The sequence below is a fragment of the Narcine bancroftii genome, chromosome 10 (assembly GCF_036971445.1).
Source record: "Narcine bancroftii isolate sNarBan1 chromosome 10, sNarBan1.hap1, whole genome shotgun sequence".
NCBI lineage: Eukaryota > Metazoa > Chordata > Chondrichthyes > Torpediniformes > Narcinidae > Narcine > Narcine bancroftii.
Window position 1 is genome coordinate 22,209,561 of NC_091478.1, and position 26,837 is coordinate 22,236,397.

At 40.5% G+C, this 26,837-nt stretch overlaps 1 protein-coding gene and 1 long non-coding RNA gene across 2 annotated transcripts in view; one reads left to right on the plus strand and one right to left on the minus strand.

Moving 5' to 3' along the window:
- Nucleotides 1–22,081, plus strand: part of mrpl43 (mitochondrial ribosomal protein L43) — a 25,111-nt gene extending 3,030 nt beyond the window's left edge. Inside the window, exons 2-3 of the mRNA XM_069900154.1 lie at nucleotides 5,949–6,055; nucleotides 21,462–22,081. Coding sequence (XP_069756255.1) covers nucleotides 5,949–6,055; nucleotides 21,462–21,670 — 316 coding nt within the window. The 3' untranslated portion in view covers nucleotides 21,671–22,081. The remainder of the gene's footprint in view (nucleotides 1–5,948; nucleotides 6,056–21,461) is intronic.
- LOC138744281 (uncharacterized) lies at nucleotides 10,159–26,803 on the minus strand. The gene is made up of 4 exons (XR_011345423.1): nucleotides 26,771–26,803; nucleotides 22,799–22,903; nucleotides 18,594–18,682; nucleotides 10,159–10,787 (listed from the first exon to the last, which is right to left on the minus strand). It is a non-coding gene; the product is annotated as an uncharacterized lncRNA (long non-coding RNA).
- Between the last annotated feature and the right edge of the window lie 34 nt (nucleotides 26,804–26,837).

A 26,837-nucleotide genomic window follows, 5' to 3' on the forward strand; every position in this document is an offset into this window, starting at 1 on the left:
TAAAGAATGGCAAACACAGGAATTCAATGATTTAAGAAGAAGAATAAACAACACAGAAAAGAAAATAAATAAAATGGAGATGACCTTAACAGAAATGGGGAAAAAAATGGACAAGATGGAAGAACGGGCAATAGCAGCAGAAATGGAGGTAGAAGACTTAAAAAAGAAATTGGAGGAATCTAATAAAAAAACTAAAGAGACACAAGAATTACTAGCCCAAAAAATAGATATAATGGAAAATTATAACAGAAGAAATAACATAAAGATAGTGGGCCTTAAGGAAGATGTAGAAGGCAAGAATATGAGGGAGTTTATAAAAGAATGGATCCCTAAGGCCCTAGGATGTCCAGAACTACAGCAAGAAATGGAAATAGAAAGGGCACATAGAGCATTGGCCCCTAAACCACAACCACAACAAAAACCAAGATCTATTGTAGTAAAATTCCTAAGATATACTACAAGAGAAAAGGTACTGGAGAAGACAATGGAAAAAGTAAGAGAGGGCAACAAACCACTGGAGTATAAAGGGCAAAAAATCTTCATTTATCCAGATATAAGCTTTGAACTCCTAAAGAAGAGAAAAGAGTTCAATGCAGCAAAAGCGATTTTATGGAAGAAAGGATATAAATTTACACTGAAGCATCCTGCGGTATTGAAAATTTTTATTCCAGGACAACAAAACAGACTATTCTCGGATCCAGAAGAAGCACGAAAATTTGCAGAACAATTACAAAAATAGACTGAGGGATGAAGACGGGTAATGAGAGCAAAAATCATCACGATTGATATGTATGTGGGTAAAGACAAAAATAGACTGAGGGATGAAGACGGGTAAGGAGGGTAAAAATGACCACGATTGATATGTATGCGGGTAAAGAGGTATAAGAGTGAATAGAGACAATGGGCATATGTGAAAGTATCTGTAATTAGAGGAAAACATAGAGAGTATAGACAAGAATTAATAAGGGAAGGTAATGGAATAGAGAGAATAAAGAGGGAATTAAAAGAGTGACCTTTGTGACATATAAAAAGCGAAATCTTTTCTGGGGGGGGCTGGGTGGGGGAAAAGAGCGGTCACTGCAAAATCAGTTGACGCTTGCGAGTGGATTCGCAAATCCAAATGGAGAGGGGAGATGTGGTTGTCCGACAAGGGATAAAGGGCAACTCAGGAGGGGAAGGGGAGATTGGGGATAAAGAAGATAGAAATAGGAGAATAAGGAAAATGTTGAATGTTGTCTGGTAAAGAGTTGAAAATAAGAAAACAGAAATGGAAAAGGAGGAAAGGTAATGATGGAAAAACGGAAAGAGAAGATAAACAAAATATAAAATGGCTACGCTGAACTATATGACTCTAAATATTAATGGAATACATAACCAAATTAAAAGGAAGAAACTACTAAATTTACTGAAAAAGGAAAAAATAGATATAGCATTTGTCCAAGAAACACACTTAACTGAATTGGAGCACAAGAAATTAAAGAGAGATTGGGTAGGACATGTAACAGCAGCATCGTATAATTCAAAAGCAAGAGGAGTGGCTATATTAATTAGCAAAAATGTGCCATTTAAAATAGAAGAGGAAATAATAGATCCAGCAGGGAGATATGTTATGATAAAATGTCAGATATATTCAGAGCTTTGGAATCTACTTAATATATATTCACCTAACGAAGAAGATCAAAAGTTTATGCAAGATACCTTTTTGAAGGTAGCTAATACGCAAGGGAACATACTAATAGGAGGGGATTTCAATCTGAATTTGGATCCAAATATGGATAAAACGGGGAAAAAAATTAACAGGAAGAACAAAGTAACCAAATTTATAATTAAATCAATGCAAGAAATGAAACTTGTGGACATATGGAGGAAACAAAACCCAAAAGAAAAGGAATACTCATACTACTCGACTAGACATAAAACATACTCAAGGATAGACCTATTCCTGTTATCAGCCCACATTCAAGGGAGAGTTAGGAAAACGGAATATAAAGCTAGACTATTATCGGACCACTCACCCCTGTTATTGGCAATAGAGCTAGAGGACATCCCTCCAAGAATGTATAGATGGAGATTAAACCCCATGCTACTTAAAAGACAGGATTTTAGAGAATTTATTGAAAAACAATTAAAAATGTACTTTGAAGTAAATACGGAATCAGTGGAAGATAAGTTTATACTATGGGACGCAATGAAAGCATTCATTAGAGGGCAAATAATAAGTTATGCAACCAAGATGAAGAAGGACTATAATCAGGAAACAGAGCAGTTGGAAAGGGAAATAATAAACATAGAAAAAAAATTAGCAATAAAGGAAGATACAACCAAAAGAAGAGAATTGGCGGATAAAAAAATAAAATATGAAACATTACAAACATATAAGGTGGAGAAGAATATAATGAAGACAAAACAGAAATATTATGAACTAGGGGAAAAAACACACAAAATCCTAGCATGGCAGCTTAAGACAGAGCAAACTAAGAAAATGGTATTGGCAACAAGGAAAAAAGACAAACAAATTACATATAATCCAAAAGAAATTAAGGAAAACTTCAGAGAATTCTATGAACAATTATACCGAACCGAAAACGAAGGGAAAGAAGGGAAAATAGATGAATTTTTGACTAAAATTGAACTACCAAAACTACAAATAGAGGAACAAAATAAATTAACAGAACCATTTGGAACAGTAGAAATACAAGAGATAATAAAAAAATTTACCAAATAATAAGACACCAGGAGAGGATGGACTCCCAATAGAATTCTACAAAACATTTAAAGACCTAATAATACCGCCCCTCCTGGATGTAATCAACCAGATTGATGAGACACAAAACTTACCAGATTCATGTAAAACAGCAATAATTACAGTGATACTAAAACAAGGGAAAGATCCACTCTCACCAGCGTCATACAGACCAATATCTCTGCTAAACACAGATTATAAGATAATAGCTAAACTATTAGCGAACAGATTAGCAGAACAGGTACCGAAAATGGTAAATTTAGACCAAACTGGATTTATCAAAAAAAGACGCACAACAGACAATATTTGTAAATTTATTAACTTAATTCATGCAGTAGAAGGAAATAAAGCACCGGCAGTAGCAGTTGCTTTAGACGCAGAGAAGGCCTTCGACAGAGTAGAATGGAATTACTTGTTCAAAGTATTGCAAAAATTCAGTTTACCGGAGAAGTATATTAATTGGATTAAAGCATTATATAAGGGACCGTTAGCGAAAGTGACAGTAAATGGACATGTATCAAAGCAATTTAACTTAAGCAGGTCAACGCGGCAGGGATGTCCACTATCACCATTATTGTTTGCGCTAGCTATAGAACCACTAGCAGAATCGATAAGAGATAATAATATAAAAGGAATAAAAATAAAAGACAGGGAATATAAAATCAGTCTGTTTGCGGATGATGTGATAGTGTACTTAACAGAACCAGAACTATCAATAAAAGAACTATATAAGAAATTGAAGGAATATGGAGAAGTGTCGGGATACAAGATAAACGTAAATAAAAGTGAAGCAATGCCTATGAATAACGCGGATTTCTCAAAATTTAAGGAGGAATCCCCATTCAGATGGCAAACGCAGGCAATAAGATACCTAGGTGTGCAAATAAACAAAAATCTAGGCCAATTATATAAACTCAATTACAATCCACTAATGAAAAAATTACAGGACGATTTAGAGCATTGGAAAGAGCTACCACTAACACTGATAGGAAGGATAAACTGTATTAAAATGAACATTTTTCCAAGGATACTATACTTATTTCAGGCATTGCCAATACAACTGACAGAAAAATTCTTCAAAGAGTTAAAGAAAATAATAAGGAGATTTTTATGGAGAGGGGGGAAACCGAGGATAGCACTAGATAAATTAACAGAATGGTATAAACAAGGAGGCTTACAATTGCCAAACTTCAAAAATTATTATAGAGCCGCACAATTAAGGTACCTATCAGATTTTTATCAAACAAGGGAAAAACCAGACTGGACGAGACTAGAATTAGATAAAATAGGGGAAAAGATACCTGAACACATATTATATAAATGGGACGAAAAATTGGTACAACATAGAACTTCTCCAGTATTACACCATCTCCTCAATATATGGAAGAAGATTCATGTAGAAAGAAATAAAATAAATTACCAAATACCAAAACTAATATTGACGCAAAATAAGCTACTCCCTTTTACAATAGACAACCTTGCCTTTAGAAAATGGGAAAAAAAAGGGATTAAAAGAATAGAAAATTGTTTTTCAGGAAGTAGATTCTTATCCTTTGAACAAATGAGAGATAAGTACAATATAACTGGAGATACAGCGCTGGCATATTACCAACTGAGATCCTACTTGAAAGATAAATTAGGAAGCAACTTGAGTTTACCAGAGGGAAGTAACCTTGAATATGTGATTACAGATACAATGTTAATCAAAAGATTTATAAAAAATATGTATATTAAACTGCAAGAAAAGGAAAATGAGGAAACAAATGGTAAAACTAAACAAAAATGGGAACAAGATTTAAATATAAAGATAAAAAAGGAAACATGGGAGAAGTTATGCTCTGGAACGATGAGAAATACAATAAATACGAGGCTGCGTATGATACAATATAATTGGTTACACAGACTATACATTACACCGCAAAAGTTAAATAAATGGGACCCAACAGTATCTGATAGATGTTTTCGATGTAAAAAAAGAAAGGGGAACAACAATTCATGCAATCTGGACATGTGAGAGAGTAGAAAAATTTTGGGATGATCTCAATCAGATATTAAATAAAATAACAGAAAACAATATACCAAAGAATCCAGAGATCTTTCTCCTAAGTAACATAAAAAATAAAGAATTTGGAATTGACTTGGAAGATGCACAAAAAAGATTTGTCAAGATAGCCCTAGCCGTAGCAAAAAAAATGTATTATGTCAACCTGGAAATTGGAAGATAATTTGAAAATACAACAATGGTATATAGAAATGAATAAATGTATTCCATTAGAAAAAATAACATATAGTTTAAGAAATAATATTGAAATATTCAAACAAGTATGGGAGCCTTACATTAAATACAACAGCGAAAACCTACCGGGAACAAACATTACCTAAGTTGATGGAAGGAGAAGAAAAGAAAAGAATGGACTCAGTAGAATTTCTGGTGTATTTTTGTTGAATGACAACATTGTCTAACTGAATTAATGCAACCTAGATTGTATACCTAAAATGGATGAGAGGGGGGGGGGGTTGGGGGGGTGGCTTGGGAGGAGGGAGGGGGGAGGGAGAAGGGAGAAAAAGTCACTGTAAATGTGTGGAAAAGAAAAAGTGTATATCATGGCTATTGTGATTTATGGTGTGAAAAATAAAAAATTAAAAAATAAAAAAAAATTAGTAGTTATATCTAAAGTATGACCTGATTTTTTTTCTCTCTAGATTTAAGAAAAACAGAACATGAGAAAGCCATTGAAATAATGTAGGAGAATCAGAGTCTTTCCATTTCAGTAAAATGGCTCTTCCAGCTAATAGTGTAGAAAAAGCTAAAAGTCAATCTGCAGAAGTAGGTAAACAACCTACATCTGTAATTCCAAAAAGAGCAGTTAAGGGGTTAGGTATGACCAGTATCATTGATAGAGTGATAGAGTTTTAAAAACAGCTTTCCAACATTTTTCTTGCACGGGACGTGACCAAAACAAAACGTGGTGGGGTGCGGGGAGTTGAGGGTGATGCAAGAACAGGAGGATTTAAAGGACGGATAGAAGCAATGGAAGTATCTGCTGGTCTTGTTATTTTGGGAGGGTAGTCATCAGGTTATTTGAGAATAGCACTTTCTGCACAATCCTTGAGACAGTGAATTCCCACAGCAAAGTTTCTGTATTTGTTTTGCTTTCTCTTACAATGCATCTAATGCATCTCCATGTTCTTTGGCCTCCTGCAGAGAGTACATTGAAGAAGGCGTGGTAGACTTTGCGCGGCAGAATCCTGGGATTGTAGTCTACGTTACACAAAAGAGATGCAACATTCCAAAGCTGGTTGGGGAATACTGTAAGTAGCTGGAACACTGTTCCCGTCCTAAACACATTGCGACTAGAAAAATAATTTCATTCGCAAGAAAGCACACTGAAATATCAGGCTAATAATATCTAAGCAGTCTTGTCCTTCTTGTGCCAGTAACCCAAGTGAAAAAATGTTGGCTTCACCAGTTTGCTAACTTGCATCTTGACACCCTTTTCTCCTCTTCCTATGAAATTTGGGACTCCAGATAAACTCTCTGCCCAGAGAGGAAGGCCATTTGGCCTGTTGTGTCTGTGCCAGCTTTTTGAAACTGGTTACCAATTAGTCTCACTGCCCTGCACTGTTCCCTCTTCTTTTCATCTTTCAACTATTTTTCCCTTTAGAACATTGCTATTTAATCTGCCCTATCCATTATTTTGACTAGTGCTCATGTTTGATGAAGGGCTCAAGCCCGAAACGTCGGTTATGTATTTTTACCTTTGCTATATAAAGGACACTGCTTGATCTGCTGAGTTTTTTCCAGCATTGTTTATTTATTGTTTGGTTTCTAACCCCAGTTTTAATGACATTGCAATCACTTCAGCTGAGGATGTTCCAATGTATGATGCTGAGGCAAAGGGGAAGGACTGTCCTCCCTTTATTAGCCAATGCATGTTCTGCTCTGGCACAACTTGCAGCTTGACTGTAACTAATGGCCCTTATCCTATTTATCAGATTTCCCCACAAGAGATTAGCATGTGTTGATTCATTTGTGAAGAACCGCTGAAACTAAAAGGTTGAGTTCCCTGAATTATAATCCTCATTGATCAAATGTAAAATGGCAAGTTTTCAAATGATGGGTGAAGGATTTTCAATGTAACCTATGTAAGACTGTTTGTTGGGTGCCCATTGTGAAGAAAGCACCTCATAAAGCAAGATGAAAGAAAACTAACCCTCTTTAACTCCTGAATTTCCATTGAATTTTCAGCTTTGTGTAGTTTTCACTGTAGTGCCGACTCCTGCTTTTCGACTATTCAGGTAATGGAAATTTGCCCTTAAAATTCAAAAGTCACCACCCAAACAAAATAAAATAACATAGCAATCACTTGTTGGGATGTTTCAAAAGTAGTTGCTGAAGCTGGGATTTGGGGCAATGCAAAGTGGAGGGCTGTTTGTCCCAATCTTGGCATGGCTTGTTGCTTGGCTGTGATGGAGTTCATGTTGGGGATGGGGGGGGGGAAGTAAATAAACATTGTGTTAACTCTTGTTACTGCATATGATGTGGCTTCACATTATTGGAAAATTGCAATACATGTTCTTCCAAGACATAGAGTTCAGCTTTGACCACAAGATGGTGCCCAAACCAATTTTTTTTAACCAAGAAAATACTTTTCACAATAAATTATTTACAAACAAGAAAACCATTCAAGTCTTTTTACACTGATAATGTCAGTCATATCTATACATTCTCATTAATGTACATTGTTACATTTATTCTCTCAATATCCTGCTAACACCACAGTGGCACCTTGTTGTTTCTCCCCCTCCTTTGTTTGAGGGACTTCCCCTCGGTCTCAGCCCCTCACTGCCTGGTAATGGGAGGAATCGAAACTGAAGTCTTTCCCCACCACCCTCACGTTGGCTGCACCAAGCCTCAACGCATTCCTCAGAACGTACTCCTGCAACCTGGAATTCGCCAGTCGGCAGCATTCCTGGACCAACATTTCCGTATGCTGAAAGACCAACAGGTTTCGAGCAGTCCAAAGTGTGTCTTTCGCCATGCTGATGATCTTCCAGCAGTTCTGGAAGTCTAACTCTGAATGCATCCCTGGGAACAGACTATAGATCAGGGAGTCCTTTGTCACGCTGTCGCAGGGGATAAACCCAGCTCCCATGTATGAATTTGCAAAGAAAACTTGTGTTATATCTAGTTTTGTTTCTAATAAACTTCAGCTTCTGCTCTAACAGATTTCTTGGCAGTTGTTACTTTACTTTATTCATTTGATAGCATTAGCAATGCTAACATTTACCATTCATCCCTAATTGCCCCTGAATTCAGGAAGCAGTTAATGATTGACAATCACCTTGGTGTTTCTGGGGCCACATAAGCTTAGTGGAGTAAGGATTTGGGCTAGTGACCCCAGATTTCTTTCCCTAGAGGAGATATTAATGAACTGGATGGGTTATGGTGACAATCTTGTAGATTTATGAGTTTCTGTCACTGACAGTGTTATTAATTCCAGAGATATTTAATTATTGGATGTTAATTTCGGTGGTTAGAATGAAATATGAAAGTCTGCAGACACTACTTTTGCTGACATGTCTTGCAATTGGTCTCATGCACTGCCAGAATAAGGCCACTGCAAATTGGAGGAACAGCACCTTGTATTCCAGCTGGGAACCCTCCAACCAGAAGACATTCATGTCGACTTCTCTGGTTTCCATTAGCCTCACCTCCCTGCCCCATATTTCCCTGTCTCTATTCCTATAGAGTGCACTCTTTCTCTCCCTTCCCTTTCCCTTCTCTCCTTTCCCCCAGCTCTTTCTCCACAGTTAAAACAAACCCCCCCCTCCCTCAGTCAATTCTCGCGTTTCCCCTCTCCTGTGTCCCATCCATATGCAATTCACGCCTTTTGTCTGTTGGTGTGCACCCCTCCCTCTGCCCATTCTTTCATTCTCCCCAGCCTTTTAATTCAAATGCCTGCCCACTTTTTACTCCTATCTTGAAGAAGGTCTCAGGCCCAAAATGTTAGTTATGTATCATTTCCTCCTATGGACGCTGCCATTTCTTATGTTTTTTACTATGGTGGGATTTAAATTCCTGCTTTTGGATTATCCTTGTCCAATAACAAAATAAAACATAAAAGTATAGAACTTGTATTATGTTGACATGACTACTCTACTGGAGATACTTTTCTTTTCATAGCTTTGCAAAGTTAATCTTACTCCTGCAGTGCATTTTAATTGAAGTGAATCTGCCACCAGGTGTCCTTGGCAAGCATGTTCCCAGTCTTAACAGAATTTCTCATGAATATATCACAAAATTTGTTGTTTTGCTGTGGAATTAAAGTAAGAATATTGTTATAATATTACATTTTTTTTAAATAAGTACAAATATGAGAGAAAATGAGATATTGGCTGTGGATCATTGTCCATTCAGAAATCTGATGGCAGAGGAGAAGAAGCTGTCCTTATGCCGCTGGGTATTCATCTTCAAGCTCCTGTACGATCTCCCTGTGGGTAGTAAATATGAAAAGGGCAGGGCTTGTGTAGTGAAGGACCTTGAGGACAGAGCTGCTTTTTTAAGACACAGTCTCTTGCAGATGTCCTCGATGGAGTGAACACTAATGCCCATGATGGCACAAGCCAAGTTTATGATTTGGCACCTCTAGACCAGACAATGATGCAACCAGTCAGAATGCTCTCCAAGATATGCCTGAAGAAGTTTGCAAGAGACTTTGGAGACATGCCAAATCTCCTCAAACTCCTCACGAAGTATACCCTTTGGCAAGCCTTCTTCTTGGTTGCATCACGTGGAGGCCCCAGGAACCTTCAGAGATGATGACATCTAGGAATTTGAAGTTCTTAACCTTTTCCACTGCCGATCCCTTGATGAGAACTGGTTCTTGTTCTCCAGATTGCCTCTTCCTGAAGTCCACAGTCAGGCAAGGGTTGTTTGGTGAGAGAGACGCACTCCTTCCACCACTTACACTGGGCTTCTGCCTACCCTTAGTTACAGGGACCCATGTCATCTCAAAAGCTCCTGTTTTCAGCAGTCATAGGCTGGGAGATTCTACCTCAATGGGAATGTCTAGTTCAGCCTGATTTCTTCTCTCTGGCAATCTCTCTTGTGACAGCACTAAATATAGGGTGTCTGTTTTGGGAATCTGGTGTCAGGACTTTCCCCCAGAGGGGCTAACTTGGTGTAATTCTTAGGATTTTGGCCTGTGAGAGGACACTGATATTGGTTTGCATGGGAACATTGTGCAGGTTCAATGTTGGTGGTTTCAACCTGGATAGTTGGGTGTAGGTGATCCAAGTCTCAAAGAAATCTTGATCTTTGAACGCACTTTGCTCAGATGCCCAAAGGCTGTGCTGGTGCACAGAAGGCATGGATGAATTTCTTGATCATTATCTGCCTTTGTAAAGGCTGGCATCTGATAGTTGAGAAGTGGGCCCTGTTTTCAAGTGAACTTGTCCTCTTTATATATGGAGAACGGTATTGTGTGGGTTGATAGAGGAGCTTTGATATATGAAAGTACAAAGCCACCTTTTCCTGTGCTTCATTGAATGATGACTTGGAGGTTTTGTGTCCAAATGTTCCTTTGTACAGCATCATCGAAATGATGGAACTGCACGCTGTTGCTCAATGACGAGAGCTGGGGTTTTCTGGTTCTGGTATGGAGCCGATATAGCTGCTTCTAACCTGTATAGAGCTTAGAGATCAGAGATAGCAAGAAAGAATGGGAGACTCGAGCCCTGTAGGTGGCCTAACTCACAGTTGTTAAGTAAGGAATGCAACTAGCAACTTTCACACAGCAAGAAAAAAAATGTGTCAACAAACTCTTAAAACCTTTCTCTTGACTAAGCTTTTGTTCTTCTACTCCCTCATCATCTAATTTGGCTCAGTGTGGGTTTTTTATTCAATAACATTACTGTGTGGCATTTGTAACTTGTAACAAGTTTAAACATGCTGTACAAATGCAAGTTATCAAGTCTCTCTTTCCAATGAAGTTTCACCAAAGTACCACTTGGTGTTCTCTGTGATTAGAGTGCCTGGTATCTGCCAAAAAAGAAATATATCACTGGTTAGCCCTAAATAGTGGGAAATTGATGTTTTTTTTAATGCAGATCAGATTTTTAAACTCAATCTGCACTTTTAGCTTTGCTTTGGTTCTTCCATTCCAGATATCACTTTTGGAAATAGACACAGGAGGCCATTCAATAAGTTGTAGCCCATTGTCTCATTCTTTTCTGCCCTGTTTCCCATAATCCTGAAAATTTCTTGATATCTGCATTGATTATTCTTAATGGTTTAGCATCAACCACTCCCTGGGATAGAAAATTCCAAATACCCTCAACTGCCTTAGTGAAAACATTCTCCCTGATGCCATGTATCATGAGACTGACACCTAGTTCTAAACTCTCCGCCCAAAGGAAATGCTATCTTGCCTCAACTTTGCAAAACTCCTTCATAATTGTGTACATTCCAATAAGAATACCTGCCATTATTTCAACTCCGAAGATTAGCAACCTTTCTCAATCTTTTCTTTACAGAGCAATTCTTGCATCCCAGTAATCATTCTACTAAACCTTCACAGAGCCACCTACAAGGCAAATATATCCTTCCTGAGATAAGGAGACCAAAACTATGCAGTATTCCAGGAGTGTTCATACCAAAACCTGTTTCATGCAGTTGTAGCAATGAAGACCAACCTTCAATTTCACTTGCTCTTTCTTATGCCTGAATATTTGTGTATGAGGACTCAGATGTTTTTAAGTACCTACACTAAACAATCTCAAATAAACTCATGTTGTTCTTTTCTTTCTTTCCAAGTACATAAGTTCCCATTCACAAGCATTATTCTTATCTTGTGTCGCTATGCTTTTGCAATCTTCTTGTGAATTCCTTGCTACTGATTTTCTCTCTAGTCTTTTTGCCATCGGCAAATTAAGATACGTTGTACAAGAATCCATCGTGTGAAGCCTTAGATTGTGGATAGGTGAGATCCCATTACTATTAGTGATGGAATGAGACTAGTTATAGCTTGCCAACTTGGAAATATGATGATAGTTCCTGCCGTCTCTGTGCTCTGTTACCCTGTCGTCAGTCCATGACATTTTTTTGAAATCGTATTGGCTCACAAAGCAATTCCATTCCCCACTAATGTTTCCTGTAACATTATCTCCCTGTGTTCCCATTAACTCTTCCCAGATTCTATCACCCACCTATACACTAGGGGCATTTTACAAAGGTCCATTTACCTATGTGTCGGGGTGTGGGAGAAAACTACAAACTCTGCAAGGACACCACTGGTGTTGAGACAGCAGCTTTGCTCAGAGCTGCATGTTAAAATCTGTGTAAATATTAGGAAGTGCATATACTTCCAAACTGTATGATAACTGAGCCAATCAGCTCCTGGTGTGACATAATTGATCATTGGAAATGATTAAGGGAAGCACATTTGGCATAGCAGTTAGCACAAAGCTGTTATAGTGCCAGCCATCGGGATCCGGGGTTTGAATCCCACGCTGTCTGTAAGGAGTTTGAACATTCTGTGTGGGTTTCCTCAGGGGCCTCTAGTTTCCTCCCACCATTCAAAACCGGGATCTGTAAGTTAATTGGGTAGCAGAGGCTTATGGACTGAAATAGCCTATTACCATGCTATATGTCTCTTTTTTAATTAATGCATTTTTTATATTGGAACCTGCAAAGTGGAGTTCACCTAACTAGTGACCCATTGTGGACACTCAGCATCTCCTCACTTGTACAGAAGGTCCAACATTGACTGCACTTCCTGAGAAAACTGAAGCGGGCGAGGCTACTGGCCTCCATTATGTCAAGCTTCTGTAGGAGCTCTATTAAGAGCGTCCTGCCCGGCTGCTTCACAGTGAAGTGTGGGTACTGCAGAGAAATAGATCAGAGGTCAGTCCACAGGACTATAAGAGTGTCAGAGAGGATCACTAGAGTGACCCTCTCTTCTCCACCCCACCCCCATATAGAAGTGGGTCTACTAGAATCGATGCCTGAAGAGAGAAAGCAAAATCACCCTGCACACAACATCTGGGGAAGAGATACAGGAGGATCAGAGCCAGCACCGTCGGTCTGAGGAACAGCTTCTTCCCAAAGGCAGTGAGACTGCTGAACAACCAAAGGAGCTGCTCGTAGTAACCATACGATACTCTCATTTGTACAAAACAATATTAATTTATTTTTATAGATTTAACACTTGTCCTGCAAATTAATTATTTGTCTGTGTGTTATGTCTGGTTGTATGTTTGCATGTTTTGCACCAAGGACTGGAGAACACTTTTTCATCGGATTGTACTTGTACAATCAATCAGATGACGATAAACTTGACTTGAATAAATCCAAATTGATAATTTCTTTCTTTTTCACATCTCTCCTTCTCTTCATTGTATCAACTTTCATGTTGGTAACAATACATTGACATGGCTCTGACATTCTGTGCTGCAGTGTGATCATAATATTACAGCACAATACAGGCCCTTTGGCCCACAGTCTTGGGTCTTTCTGCATTGTACTGTATAGGTTGCCCAACTGGTAGAGTTGTAGCCTCTCAGCTCCAGCATTCCAGGTTCACACTGACCATCATTGCTGTCTGTGTTCTTCTTCTGATCCTGTAGAGTTTTTTCTGGTGTGGCAGTCACACTTTTCTCCCACATCCCAAAGATGTGCAAATTGATCGGGTGTAAATTTGAGACATGGGTCTATGGGGAGATGTTGGAATTGTGGGGATGATTGGTCTTTGGCATGGGCTTGGGGGCCAAAGATCATTTACAATGCAAAGGCTTCCCTGCCCCTCAATTGTACCTCATGTGTGCACAACTCAGGAAGGTCCTTTAATAGCTGCACCATTGTTTTGATAGATATTATGTGATGAGTCTGGGGTTGCTCAGATAGTCACTGAGCATTTCAACTGATGCATTGCTTCATCTCTCAGAACACGGTAATAACTGCAGATTGATTTTCTGTCTGATATTTACAACCATCAGTTTCAAGATTGCTTCTTGAAATGATTATGCTTTGTCCATAAATCAAATCTACATTTTCCCAGAAACAAATAATCTTTTGTTCTTATTGTACACTGTGTCCTCATTATCTGACGTAGTGAAGTAGGATGGGAATGTTGGTGCTGGCTCAAGTGTGCTGGGAGTCAGGAAAGTGATTAGATTTACAGCCAGAGTCCAGTGTATGGCCAGGATGGAGCTGGCTCGACATCAGATACACTGGGGGTCCAGAGTATGGGTCAGGTGTGTAGCTGGAGCAAGGGTTTGGAACACTAGCACATTTCAGCACTTTTTGACAGGCTGAAAGACTTAGACTGAAACCTTACTTTGAAGTGATTTGCCGCTGTAGCCTTCATGTCCTGTCCAGTGGCCTTGGTTCCTGCTATCTGTGCCCCAATTCTTGTGAATACTGTAGCTGCAGCATGGTTAGTCAGTACACAGAAGCTGATGTATTAAAGATGTCATCTGAAGCGAACGGAGCACAGAAACTTGTCAGAATTTGCTTTCCACATGCCAGACAAATCTTAAACATCAATTAATAAAGGTGTGTAGAGACCTGCCAAGTGGAATGGGACTTGGAACTGCTTTGATGAATTTTCCACAAGGCCAGACAGATCATTCACAGACTTGTTTTTAGCATACACTGTTGCAATTATTTTTGCCGTACTGCCTCATCAGGAATTGGCTGTGACTGTTTGGCATTGATCAAGAGGAGAGCTTTCAGTGTTGAAGTGCAAAACAGTAGAATTGGGTTTTGCTGTTGCTTTTACCCCCTCTCCAGTCAGCTATCAGCTGATTAACGTGTTGCTAAATTTGTACAGATCATTTTCCTGACTGAACTGCACTGATTGAGGTTTGTGTGTGTGTGTGTGTATATATATATATATATATATATATATATATATATATATATAAAATCAAATCAAATAAAGGTGTAGATGAGAAGAATGTAAGGGGAAAAATAGAGAGAAAGCCCTGAAGTCACTTACCTACACTAGCATGCAGCTTCATGTTCTATTGCTTCTTCTATGCCTTTGGATGAGACCCTAGATGGTGACTAAGAACCAGTGGTGGAGTCTGATCCAACACTTGCCCAATAAAAACATTTAAAAGCACAGAAATGCTGGAGGAGCTGAGCAGGTCTCGCAGAGGTCCATAGAGATAAAGATATACTGTATAGCCAACATTTTGGGTCTGAGCCCTTCTTCGAGGTATGCCTGCTTTTCAGTCATACCTTGAAGAAGGGCTCAGGCCCGAAACATCAGTAATCTATCTTTACCTTCTATGGACACTGTGAGACCTGCTGTTTTTATTGTAATCACAGCGTCTCCAGGCTTTCGAGTTTCACCCCATCATTATAAACATACAACTGAGTGTTGGTACGGGCAAGAGGAAAAGCAATGTATGTTTTGTATCTTTTTTCACTGAAGTCAAATCTAATGGAGCACAACTCCGATTATCCGAAATGGTTGGGACTATGCCTATTTCGGATAAACGGTTTTTTCGGAGAACTGGTCACTTTTTGAAAACAGACCAATAGCAACAGCAAATCACTTGTAACTGTGTTTAAACAACAGCAAACAACAAGCATTAAAATAATGTTAAATTCTCATTAAAAAAAAATGCTGGCCACTGCCGATCACTGACACCTCCCTGCCGAGACCCCGCTGCTGCTGGGAGCCTGACGTCTCCACTCCTACCGGTAGTCCGAGGTTCCCCAGTCAGTTCGGCTCTGAAATAATTTCGGATTTCTGTTTTGTTTTGGATATCCTCATTTATCCAAATATTTTTAAAATTTTGGATAATTGAAGATTTTGGAGAATACAATTTCGGATAATTGGAGTTGTACTATACTATTCTGCCAGCACAATGCAGGACGGAGATGGAATCTGGGACTCTTTCCATTTGGAGGTAAATGGGATATCTGCAGATGCTTTGGTCTAGTGCAATACACAGAAGTGCTGGAGAAACTCAGCAGATCACACAGCTTCCATAGAAAGTAAAAGGCACCCACATTTCAGGCCTGTGCACTTCTGCAAGAGTGATGACAATCAGGCAGATGCTTGAATAAAAAGGATGGAAGGAGGAAGAACACTAGCTAACAGGATACAGATGGGAGGATGAAGAAGGGGGGAACTGAAAGGTGATGGGGAGAAGAGAGCTAAGAAAGAATGCTCTCTGATAGGAGAAGGGAAGGAAAAGAGTGGGGAGCTGGAGGAAGGAGACAGACTGTGCTCCTCCAATTTTATCCCCACTGCTCTCAACTCTACGACTGTGATCACCAAGACTTGCTTCCACAGATCCCTCTTTCCCTCATGTCTCCATTCCTCCAGCTCCCCACTGCCCCCTTCCTTCTCCTATCAGAGCTATCTTTCTTGGGTGGTAGGAGTCCTCAACGATTTTATGATCCTTCTTCAGACAATGATCACGTTGATTAGTGGGGGGGTGGAAGAGGTGGAGAGGAAGACCCCAGTAATCCTCTGCTGCTTTTATAGTCCTTTGGATTAACTTCTGATCCAATGCTCTCCAGCAACCGTACCACACTGAGATGCAGCCAACCAGGTCGCTCTTGATAGAGCACCTATTGAAAGTTTCCACAAACAGTGGTGCAGCAAAGACCAGGATCACCTTTTTCTTTAATGCTAATTAAATATTGGTGAGTAGTCCCGGGGGATAATCCCTGATATTTAAATTTAAATGAAATGTTGAAATTTTAAAAAAATTTAGACATACAGCACAGTAACAGGCCCTTCCAGCCCACTCTACCCAAATACACCCATTAACCCGTACGTTTTGAAGGGTGGGAGGAAACTGGACTGCATGGAGACACTGAGAGAACGTACAAACTGCTTACCATACAATGCCGGATTCGAATGTGAGTGGCTGGCCCTGTATTCGTGTTGGCATGGGATCTCATATGCATGAGATGGCAGTCTTCTCCAAAAATGTTGCTCTGTCTCCGTGCTGGGGAGAGTGTTGGCTGGGCCATGAACTCGTGCCTGCAGGGCAGGACTGTGATCTCATGAGCGAGAGGGCTTCTGAACAAGGTGGACTTCAACGGAGAGCTTCTCGGCAGAACTTATCCCAAGAGAGACTGCCTTGCTTTCAATTTCAATAAGATTCCATCTGCATTGAATTTGCCCATCGTTATTGAATGAAAGATCTACCAGGACCAATGCCTGAAGAGGGGAACCGGTGCGGACTTGAAAGGCCAACATGGCCTGTTTCCACTCCGTATATGGTTATATGGTTGACAGCCCTGCTGCCACCTTCTTCTCAGGAAATGCTGTTGTGTCTTCCTGATAAGTGAGATGTGTGTCCAAAATAGGTCACTATTTAAGTAGAGTATGTCAAGCTTGGTGCTCTCTTCTCTCTCACTGCCAAGCTATTAATCTGTAATGGAGGGTGGACATTCCTGGTCCTTCTGAAGTCCACATTGAGACAGAGGTTCATACCATTTCACGAGATTTTCCACCTCTTCCCTGCGACTCATCATTGTTGGCCAACGACTGTTGTGTCATCTGCAAATTTGATGACTCTGTTGGAGCTGGATCTGGCGGTGCAGGCGTGGGTCAGTAGCGTGAACAGAAGTGGGCTGAGCGCACAGCCCTGAGGTTCAGCAGTGCCCAGTGTGACAGTGCTCGAAGATCTGCTGCCAACTCGGACAGACTGTGGACTTTCTGTTGGGAATCCAGTGACAGAGAGGGTGTTGAGTCCCAGCAAGGACAGCTCCTCTACCAATCTCTGGGAAATGATCATATTAAAGGTGTGTCAGTATGGAATAGAAGGACATGGCTATAGCAAAATTAGTGGGATGTTTCCACCTGTAGATGAATTGAATTGGGTCCAGTATCTCTGGGAGGTCCGCTGCCTGATTTTTGGCACTCCAGAAGAATGGTTTAGGCCCAAAATGTCAACTGCCTTTTGCTTTCTATGGGTGCTGTGCAACCTGATGAGTTTCTCCAGCACTTCTCATGCACCACTTTTTCCATTTGTCTTGGCTCCACAAGGGGGCAGCAGATCTTCAAACTGAGATGTTGAATCGACCAATAATGGGGAAAAAAACACATCCTTTCAACAAGCTTTAAACATCTCAGATAATTTTCCATTCCCAGTCTATGCTCTAATAGAAGTGGAAGGGCTGAGCTAGAGGGAAAAGTGAAGTATTTGAAAGAAGGATCTACTGAGAGGGAAGGTGGGAGAATTAGAAGTTCAGGGGAAACAGCAGCCTGTGAGGAACGTGAAGGCAGACATAAAATCCTGGTGGCTTAGGAAAGAAATTGAGGGATATGGGATGGATGCAGTGGTGTGAAAGTAAAAGATCAGCTGCAATCCTACTGAATGCAGAGCAGCCCAAAAAGGCCAAATGGCTGCTCCTTCTACTTATGTTTAGGACTGGAGATGAGAGGTGGTAAAGTATCAGGTCATTGAGAGATTTAATGGCCAGGTATATTTGATTACCAGTGCCTTGATCATCTGCACCAGTCACTGGGGGAACATGGAGCTGCTGCAGATGTAAGTCATGGTTGATGGAATGTAAATTGCCCTTTGTCAGGCCTGAAGGGCATTGTGTTTCCCATAGTAAATTAACAAAGTTATGTCATTGGGAAAGGCAGGGATAAATCTTGACATGTAAAGAAGCATCTGTGTAACCAGTGGATAGAATCAGCACTGCAATGTTGCCCCGGGAGTGGAGAGGAGCAGGGTGGAAACATTACGCATATTTCAATCAGCTAACAAGGTATTTGGAAAACACAGGCAGCTCTCTAATCTTCTGGCAGGGTCTCCTTGTAAACCATAAACTACGGTGAGACTTTGCACAGCCGTTAACACTAACCTTGTGTTTAAATCAACAGCAAAGTCCAAAAGTTGGATTCCATTCTTCTTTCTGTTGCACTTGTAACTATTTACTCAACTCCTGCTTATCTACAAGGAAAATCCAAACTTAGAGATTGTTAGCAGTAAGGAGAAGCAAAGATACGGATGATCAATCTTTATCTTTAAGATTTCACTATATTTCTGCACCTGGAAAAGAATTTACATTTCTGTCATTTTTTATTAGCTCGGGATGTTCCAAGCAATTTACAGCCAATACAGTAAAGCCCCTGATATCTGGAAGTCAAGCAACCAGCAAAAAAAATTGAGGAAAATAAAATATGTAAGAATAAAATAATAGGTTAAAAAAAATACATAAGTTTAAAATTGTAAAACTAAATGTTCTCTGAATTAACACACAAACCTTTAGTGAAGATGAGAAGAAATATCCAGCCAACAGAGTGCCTTGGTCATGCAAGTTAAGAGGTTAAAATCATCCACAGAAATGCTGGAGGAACTCTGCTGGTCTCACAGCGTTCATAGGAGATAAAGAGATATTCCCAATGTTTTGGCCCTTGAGGAAGGACTCGGGCCCGAAATGTCTGTAATATATCTTTACCTCCTTTAGATGCTATGGCTGAGGTCGCCCAGCATCTGTTTTTACTACTATCACAATGTCTGCAGACCTTTGTGTTTCACTCCAAGATCATCCACAGTCACATACAGCACTAACATGAAAGGTAATGTCTCTCTCAATGACTTGCATTATGGCTAGTTATTTCGGCCTTTTAAAATAGGGCTGTGATTTTTATTTTAACGTTTACCCAATGAGATATCATGTTTCGATATTTCGTCCAAAAGACGGCATCTCCCAACAGTACACCACTCCCTCAGAGCTGCACTAGAAGAAGAACCAACATTTCGTGCTCCAGTACTACGTGAACTGATGTCCACCCGATGTGGCGCCAGAGTGGAGGCAGTTCTCTGGATGTGGCCTCACCAGTGTTTTACATAATTTCCCTTCATTTGTATTCTATTATCATTCTGTGATCTACAAGTGCAATGTGACAAATGAAGTAGGCTACATCACTTAATAGAAACTACACATATAGTTTACACACCCATTCACAAAGCCAAAGTTGGGGTGGTAGTGGAGGTTGGTACAAGAGGGACATTTATATAAAAATATCTTGGGTCGACGCATGGATGTAATTTACAAATGGAGGGTATGGGTGTGAGATAGGCAAAAATTGGATTGTTGAGAAGTAGGTTTACATTGGTCAGTTGAAGGGCCTGGATGATGCTCTAATGTTCTATGTTCAAAGCATGCATGTGCCTACATGCCCACACATGAACAGTTGTTCACCTATGTATAGATACACATTAATATACAGTACAGTTATTTAAACAAATACACATACAGTAAATGCATCTAAATATATGTACGCACATGTATGGGACATGCACACACAAATGAGGATATTTTACCAAGATTATAACAAAGCTCTCAATTGTGACAGATGTCTGTGCTGGGAACATTAAAATCAGAAATTTTAATTAAACTCAGAAAATATAAGGCACATCAGCAGTTCCTGCAGGTTCACTGCCACAATCTCAGAGACGTGGGAACCTCCACAAACACCATTGGAAGTACAACTTTTTAAAAAGAAAATATATGTCAGTGTTTCAGGGGGAAAAAAAATATTTGTAGTGGCTGGTTGTGAAAGGGTAAAAGTAGCATTAGAATATTCTTTAAAGGTTTGATGACACTTTTGAGACTGTTGTGATACAGAAGCAGTTGGCCTCTCTGTTCTCATCAGTTGAAGTTGTTCCTGAGCTTTTGGTGTGAGTCAGACATAAAGGCTTTGATGAGTAGAGCCTGTGCTAGCTGCTAATTTTAGACTCATGCTCTCATTGTTCAGAAACAACCCAAAAACAAAAAAAATCAATAAATAGTGAGCAGGTCAGGCTGCATCTTTAGAGAGTTAGCATTTCATACTAATGAAAATGTTGAAGATAGAACAGCTTGTATAGATCCAGAGATGGAGACAGTGGGGAAGGAACAAATAAATGGGAAAAGATGGAGAAAAGCAGTCAGGGCCAAGAGTTGACCATTTTTGTGCATGCTATAGAAAAGGCAGGAAAGATCAAATGGTCAGAAGTTTAGAGAGCAAGTAAATAAATGTTTTGTGGAAACTCCCCTGCAGCCCAACTTGCTGACCAAGCCAATCCCTTTTCCCTGCATTCGGCCCATACCCTTCTAAACCTTTCCTATCCATATACCTGTCTAAATGACTTCTATATGTTACTATTGTCCCCAGTTCCACTTCTTTCTGGCAGCTCATTCTGAAAATACTACCCCTCGGCTCTTTCAAATTTTTTTTTACCCTCATCATAAATCTGTGTTTTTAGACTCCTAACTATTTGCCTTATCTAGGCCTCATGATTGTATAAACTTCTGAGGTTCCCCCTCAGCTTCCCACACTAAAGTTCCAGCCGATTCAACCTCTCCTTTTCATTCAAGCCTACCAGCCCCACTACCGTTCTCGTGAATCTTTCCAGCTGAATGATGTCTTTTCTACATCTTAGTGACAGAACTGGGCACAATACTCCCAAGACGAGGGGCTCAGGCCTGAAATTTTGATTATATCCCTTTCTTTCTACACACACACTGTGACCTGCTGAGTTTCGGCCTTTTGTGCATTATGCAATATTCCACAAGTGTGGCCTCACTTGTGCCTTGTACAGTATTGCTGTTGGCTTTTTCTGGTCAGCAATCAGAAATTTGGCACACATCTTTTTGCTGTATTGATCATCCAGTGGTGCCTTCTGTTTATTTTAAATGTGTAAATATGTAATTATTTGGTTTCCTGTCCCAATCTTGTTTCAGTGAATGGAGCAGTGAGAGAAGAGTCTTTAAGCACCAAGACTGCACCGGAGGTTGCCCAGATCATCCACAAAATGACCACTCAGTCGGGTCTGGACAAAATCCGCATCCGTAAACCATTTCACACCGATAGCCCGAGCATACAGGGCCAATGGAACCCGTTTGTCAACAAGCCCAGTGTCCTGAATGTGCAAGACTTCAAGAAAGACTGACCCATTGTCGGAAGCAAATGAATTAACATGATCAGGCCTGGTTAGAGATTAAATCAGAAGAAATGTGAGAGACTGCAGATGCTGAAGGAGCTAAAAACAATCTGAACCCTTCATCAAGATTTTCAGTCCCAAAACATTCTTTCTCCCATTCTGTGCTGAGTCCCTCCAGCAGATTGTTGTTGAATTTGTTTAGCTGTAAATTAAATGTACCCTTCCCTCTTTGAATAAATCAAAAGTTTTCCCAGTGTACTCAACAGCCCGTGATTACAAATGGGTTCCATTGACAAGAAACCCTCCAGCCACTTCCCAACCCCATCCTGTTAGTGGAACATTGTCAGAGCTTAGACCCATTTTTTTTGTAACTGATCACAAATTGTTAAATGTTAATAAATTAGTTAATATTTTCGGCTACATGTTGCTAGCTCTGTAATATAACTTGATTTAGTTAAACAAGAAATCTGCAAATGCTCAGGTCTCGTGCAGTACACAAAAAGTGCTTGAGAAACTCAACAGGTCATGCAGCATCCTCAGAAAGCAAAAGGCAGACAACTTTATGGGCTTGAGCCTTTTTAAAGACATGCAGCATGGTAACAGACCCTTTTGGTCCACGAGCCCATGCTGCCCAATTGACCTACAACCTCTGGAACGTTTTTTGAATGGTGGGAGGAAACCGGAGCCCCCAGGGAAAACCCACACAGGCCTGGGCGAACGTAAACTCCTTACAGACAACGTGGGATTCGAACCCCAGTCCCGATTGCTGGTGCCGTAGCATCATTGTACTAACCACTATGCTTACTGTGCCATCTCCTGAAATAAAATGTGCACTCTTCACAAGGGCTGAGGCCCAAAATGTCAACTGCCTTTTGCCTTCATGCATGGCCTGCTGAGATTTTTCCAGTGCTTTAAGATGAGTTTGGGCAGTCTTCTGAGCTGTAATCAGTAGATGTCCAGATATTGGCAGGAAAGTGGCCCTGATTCCAGCTACTTTCTTTTTGTGCCACAATGCTTAATCTGGAGTCAAGTGGTCCTCCAATTGAGCAGAGTGAAATGACCACAAGAAGCAAAGTCTCCTCTCCCACCTCTTTAGGTATTCCAAACCAATTATTCTTTCACCATTACCATACTCACTTTCCTTCTCACTGCACCTTCCCATGCAGCTCCCAAAGATGAGCATTGAATGTGGAGACTGATGAGTGGTTATGGGGAACCAGCTCATTGCTGTCAGTGCGAAACCTGAAGAAGATTAAATAAAATACACGCGGTTGAGAACCCGTGGTTGGGTTGGAGAAGAAGCCCCAGATATAGGAGGTCATCCTGGACATAATAGTGGGAAAGGCCATCAGAACCAACATGGTGGAGTAGCAGAAACTGGGAAGAATGGAATTTTGTCCTTGCAAGGAGCAAGGTGGGAGGAGTGGTTGTCATCTATGGCAGTCCATAGGCTTGTAATGAAGGTTGGTACAAACCTGTCCTCTGTGATGGCAGCAAGGGAAGGAAGAGTCAGAGAAGGGAAGTGTGAAAGTGAGAGGAGGTGATTAAAAGTTTGAGGTTGGAGGAGAACAACATCCTAGTCATCATCAATCCAGTCATCAATGTACTGGAAGCATTGGTAAGGGTCGAAGTTGCATTGAAAAGAGGAGTGTTTCCTGCATCCCATATAGACAGGTATAGTTTGGATCCATGTGGATTCACAGCTTCAACTTGGGAAAAGTGAGCTGAGTTAAAGAAAAATTCAAAGAAAGAGCCAATCTAACCAAGGGAAGGGGACCAATGGAGAGGAGCTGGTTTGGTCTCAGCCTGAGGGTACTTCTGTTCCTCTTTGAGCAATCAGATCAAGTAGAGGAATTGAATGTCCATGGAAAAATTAAGTGCTTGAAACTTGGAAAGTGGAAACAATCAAAGTTGCAGAGGGCACCAGAGATATTGTGGATCTAAATTATAAGAGTGGACAAGAGAAGTAATGGTATCAACCCTGGAAGAGATGAAGGCTGATAATCCAACACAATCTATAATGATAGGACAATCGGGAAACCCTTGGGGAGGTGGTAGAGGTGGGCTGTGCATGTCCAGGAGAATAAAATTAGAGACTGTGAATGGGATTTCCAGTAAAATTAGGCAAGTGATTGGAGGACAATGGCCAAATGTTCCATGATGGGGCCACAGTCCAGAGGAAGATGCGAGGGGCTGGAGGCCAGTACTACCAGAGGAGATCACAATGCCTATCTGCTAGGGTGCGGAGGGGGGGGGGGGGGTGGAAACGAAGTGCCAGGAGACAGGACAGTTGCTACTCTGGACGCGGACTCTGCTTTTACTGGAATCCTGCTACTGATTTCCCTAAATGTTAAAATCCTAGAACCTCAGGCTGAATGTTGCCATGATTAATCCTTTTACCTGTTGTTTGCTTACCACATTTTCTTTGAATTTTTAAATTCAAAATGTTGTTGGACTATGACAATATTGTTATAGGCTGCCTAGATAGCACGTAAAACTAAGTTTCTCAAGGTCTCTTTAAATGTTATAATAAGCTTAACTTGCTCGTAAGTGGTGACATCTGTGGAGAGAAGAAGAATGGAATAGTTATGTGAAATTCAGAATTTGTCTCAAGGCCTTCAATGTACCCAGATGGAAGATGATTTCTCCTTGGTCTTAAATTGGGTGTCATTTCAAGCAATGGCTGAGTGAGAGATCAGATGGGAATGGAACAGATAATTAAATTCTCACAACGACTGTAATCTCATTATCACCTCTTGCAGACTGAATGGAGGTGGTCTGCAAAGTCATCTGTATTTGATTTCATCAAAGTACTGGAGACCACATTGTGAACACCAAATGCAAGTGGATTGCTGCTTCACCTGGAAGGATCCAGAGAAGAAACTGCCCACACTGGAATCAGATCAAAAAACAATCTGCTGGAGGAACTAAGTGGCTCAAGTAGCATAATTGGGAGAAGCAAGTGCAGTTATTACATCCTCTGTGGGTGCAGAGAAAGTGCCACAAGAAGGAGAATGGTTGGTGAAGATGGAGAGTGGACAAGGGAATAAACTCATGAAGGTGGAAAGATGTGAAGGGAAAGTTGTGAAAAGCTGCAGATCGTGGAAATCTGAAATAAAAACAGAAAGTGCTGCAAGCACACATCAAATCAGATATCATCATTGGAAAGACAAAGAGTTAACATTTCAGCTGGACGATCCTTTGTCAGAACAAGGGGAAAAGAGAATATAAGTTAGCTTTATGTTGTGGGGAAGAATTGGACAGAGCAAAGGGAATATCTCTGATGGGGTGAGACCAAATTGGTTAATTTGGCAAATTATGCTACTTTATACACATTATGTCCTGATAAGAACAGGGTTGCATTCATGGAGAGCTTAAAAATAATAACAATTACAAATGGATAGCTGGCAGAAATAGCCAGCCCTTGTACAGATTGAAATAAAGCACAAATTAATTTTTTTTTAATTTCGACTTACAGCACGATAACAGGTCGTTTCGGCCCACAGGTCCATGACAGCCAATTTACACCCAATTAACCTACACCCCCAGTACATTTTGAGCATTGGGAGGAAACCGGAGCCCGCAGGGAAAATCCACGCAGAAATGGGGAGACACATACAAACTCCTTACAGACAACATGGGATTCGAACCCAGGTCCCGATTGCTGGCGCTGTAAAGGTGTTGCACTAACTGCTAGGCCAACAGTGTTGCCATTATACAAGTTACCTGACATTGGAGTATTGAATTTGGAAGGCCACATTATGCCCAGAAGGAAGATGAGGTGAAGTCTTTCAAGCTTAGATTGGACCTTGCATCAGTACAGGAGGCCAAGAGTGATGAATCAGAGTGGGATGGAGAACTAAAGTAGCAGCCCACAGGAAGCTTGAGGTAATTGCTGCAGATTGAGTACAGCAGTTAGCCCAACATGAGTTTGGTTCCTCCAATGCAGCGGAATCAACATGAACACTGAATGCAATACACTCGAGTAGACAAGGGCAAATGAATAGTTGTTTCTGGCTCCTGGGTGGTGGGAAGGCAAACGGACAGGTGGTGCAAATCCTGTTGTATATTTGCATAGGAGAGTGTTATTAGTCAGGGTATGGTTGGTAGGGATGGAGGAGAGGAGAAATCGATTCCTTTGAAATTCTGAAGAGGGGAGAATATATAACTGGTGAAATTTTCAGATTTATTGTCAGAGTACATACATGAGATCACATACAACCTTGAGATTCTTTTTCCAGCGGGTTAGGCAGAATTACCACTTGTTGGCAATGCAAAAAAAAAGACTCAATATACACATGCAAACAAAGAAATGCAAACAAACTGCAATACAAAGAGAAAAAAATCAATAAAGTGCAAAAATAAGAGTCCTGATTAAGTTTGTTGCTGAGGAATCCGATGGTGGAGGGATAACAGCTGTTCCTGAACCTAGTTCTATGGGTCATGTGGCACCTATACCTCTTTCCTGATGGTAGCAGTGAGAACAGTGCGTGTTTATTAGCGCTGTGGAGGATGATGGTTAAAATGCAGACCTGGTGAAGATTAGGGGAGGGTGTGAGTAGGAATATGGGAAATAGATGAGATACAGGAGATGTGTCTGCATCTCTGGGGTGGCACAGTTAGAATAGCGGTAGGCGCAACACCATCACAGCGCCAGCAATCAGGACCAGGGTCCGAATCCTGCACTATCTCTCAGGAATTTGTATGTTTTCCCTATGTCTGCATGGGTTTTCCTGGGGGCTCCGGTTTCCTCCCATCCTTCAAAACTTACCAAGGGTGTAAGTAAATTGGGTGGCACAGACTCGTGGGTCGAAATGGCCTGTTACCAAGCTGTATGTCTAAATTTTAAAAATTTAAGATTGCTCAGCAGTGAAATTACATTGGAGTTGGTATAAATTATGGAAGATGATCCATTGGTTCCTGCACATAACTTGCTGTGTGTCATATACTATTGCACAAGAATCTTGCTCAGTTCCATATTCTCTCTTTTCCAAGTCTCTGGATTACCAATGTATATGGCCACTTCCACCATACCCTTCAAATGCTGCCAGTTAATGAATTAGCCGGCAATACTAATCCAAAGAAAAACATAAAATCCTATTGCAATACCTCACAAAGTTGCCTTCAGTTAAATTCTAGAACATACCAAAACAGCAAAATCACCTTCAAATATCAA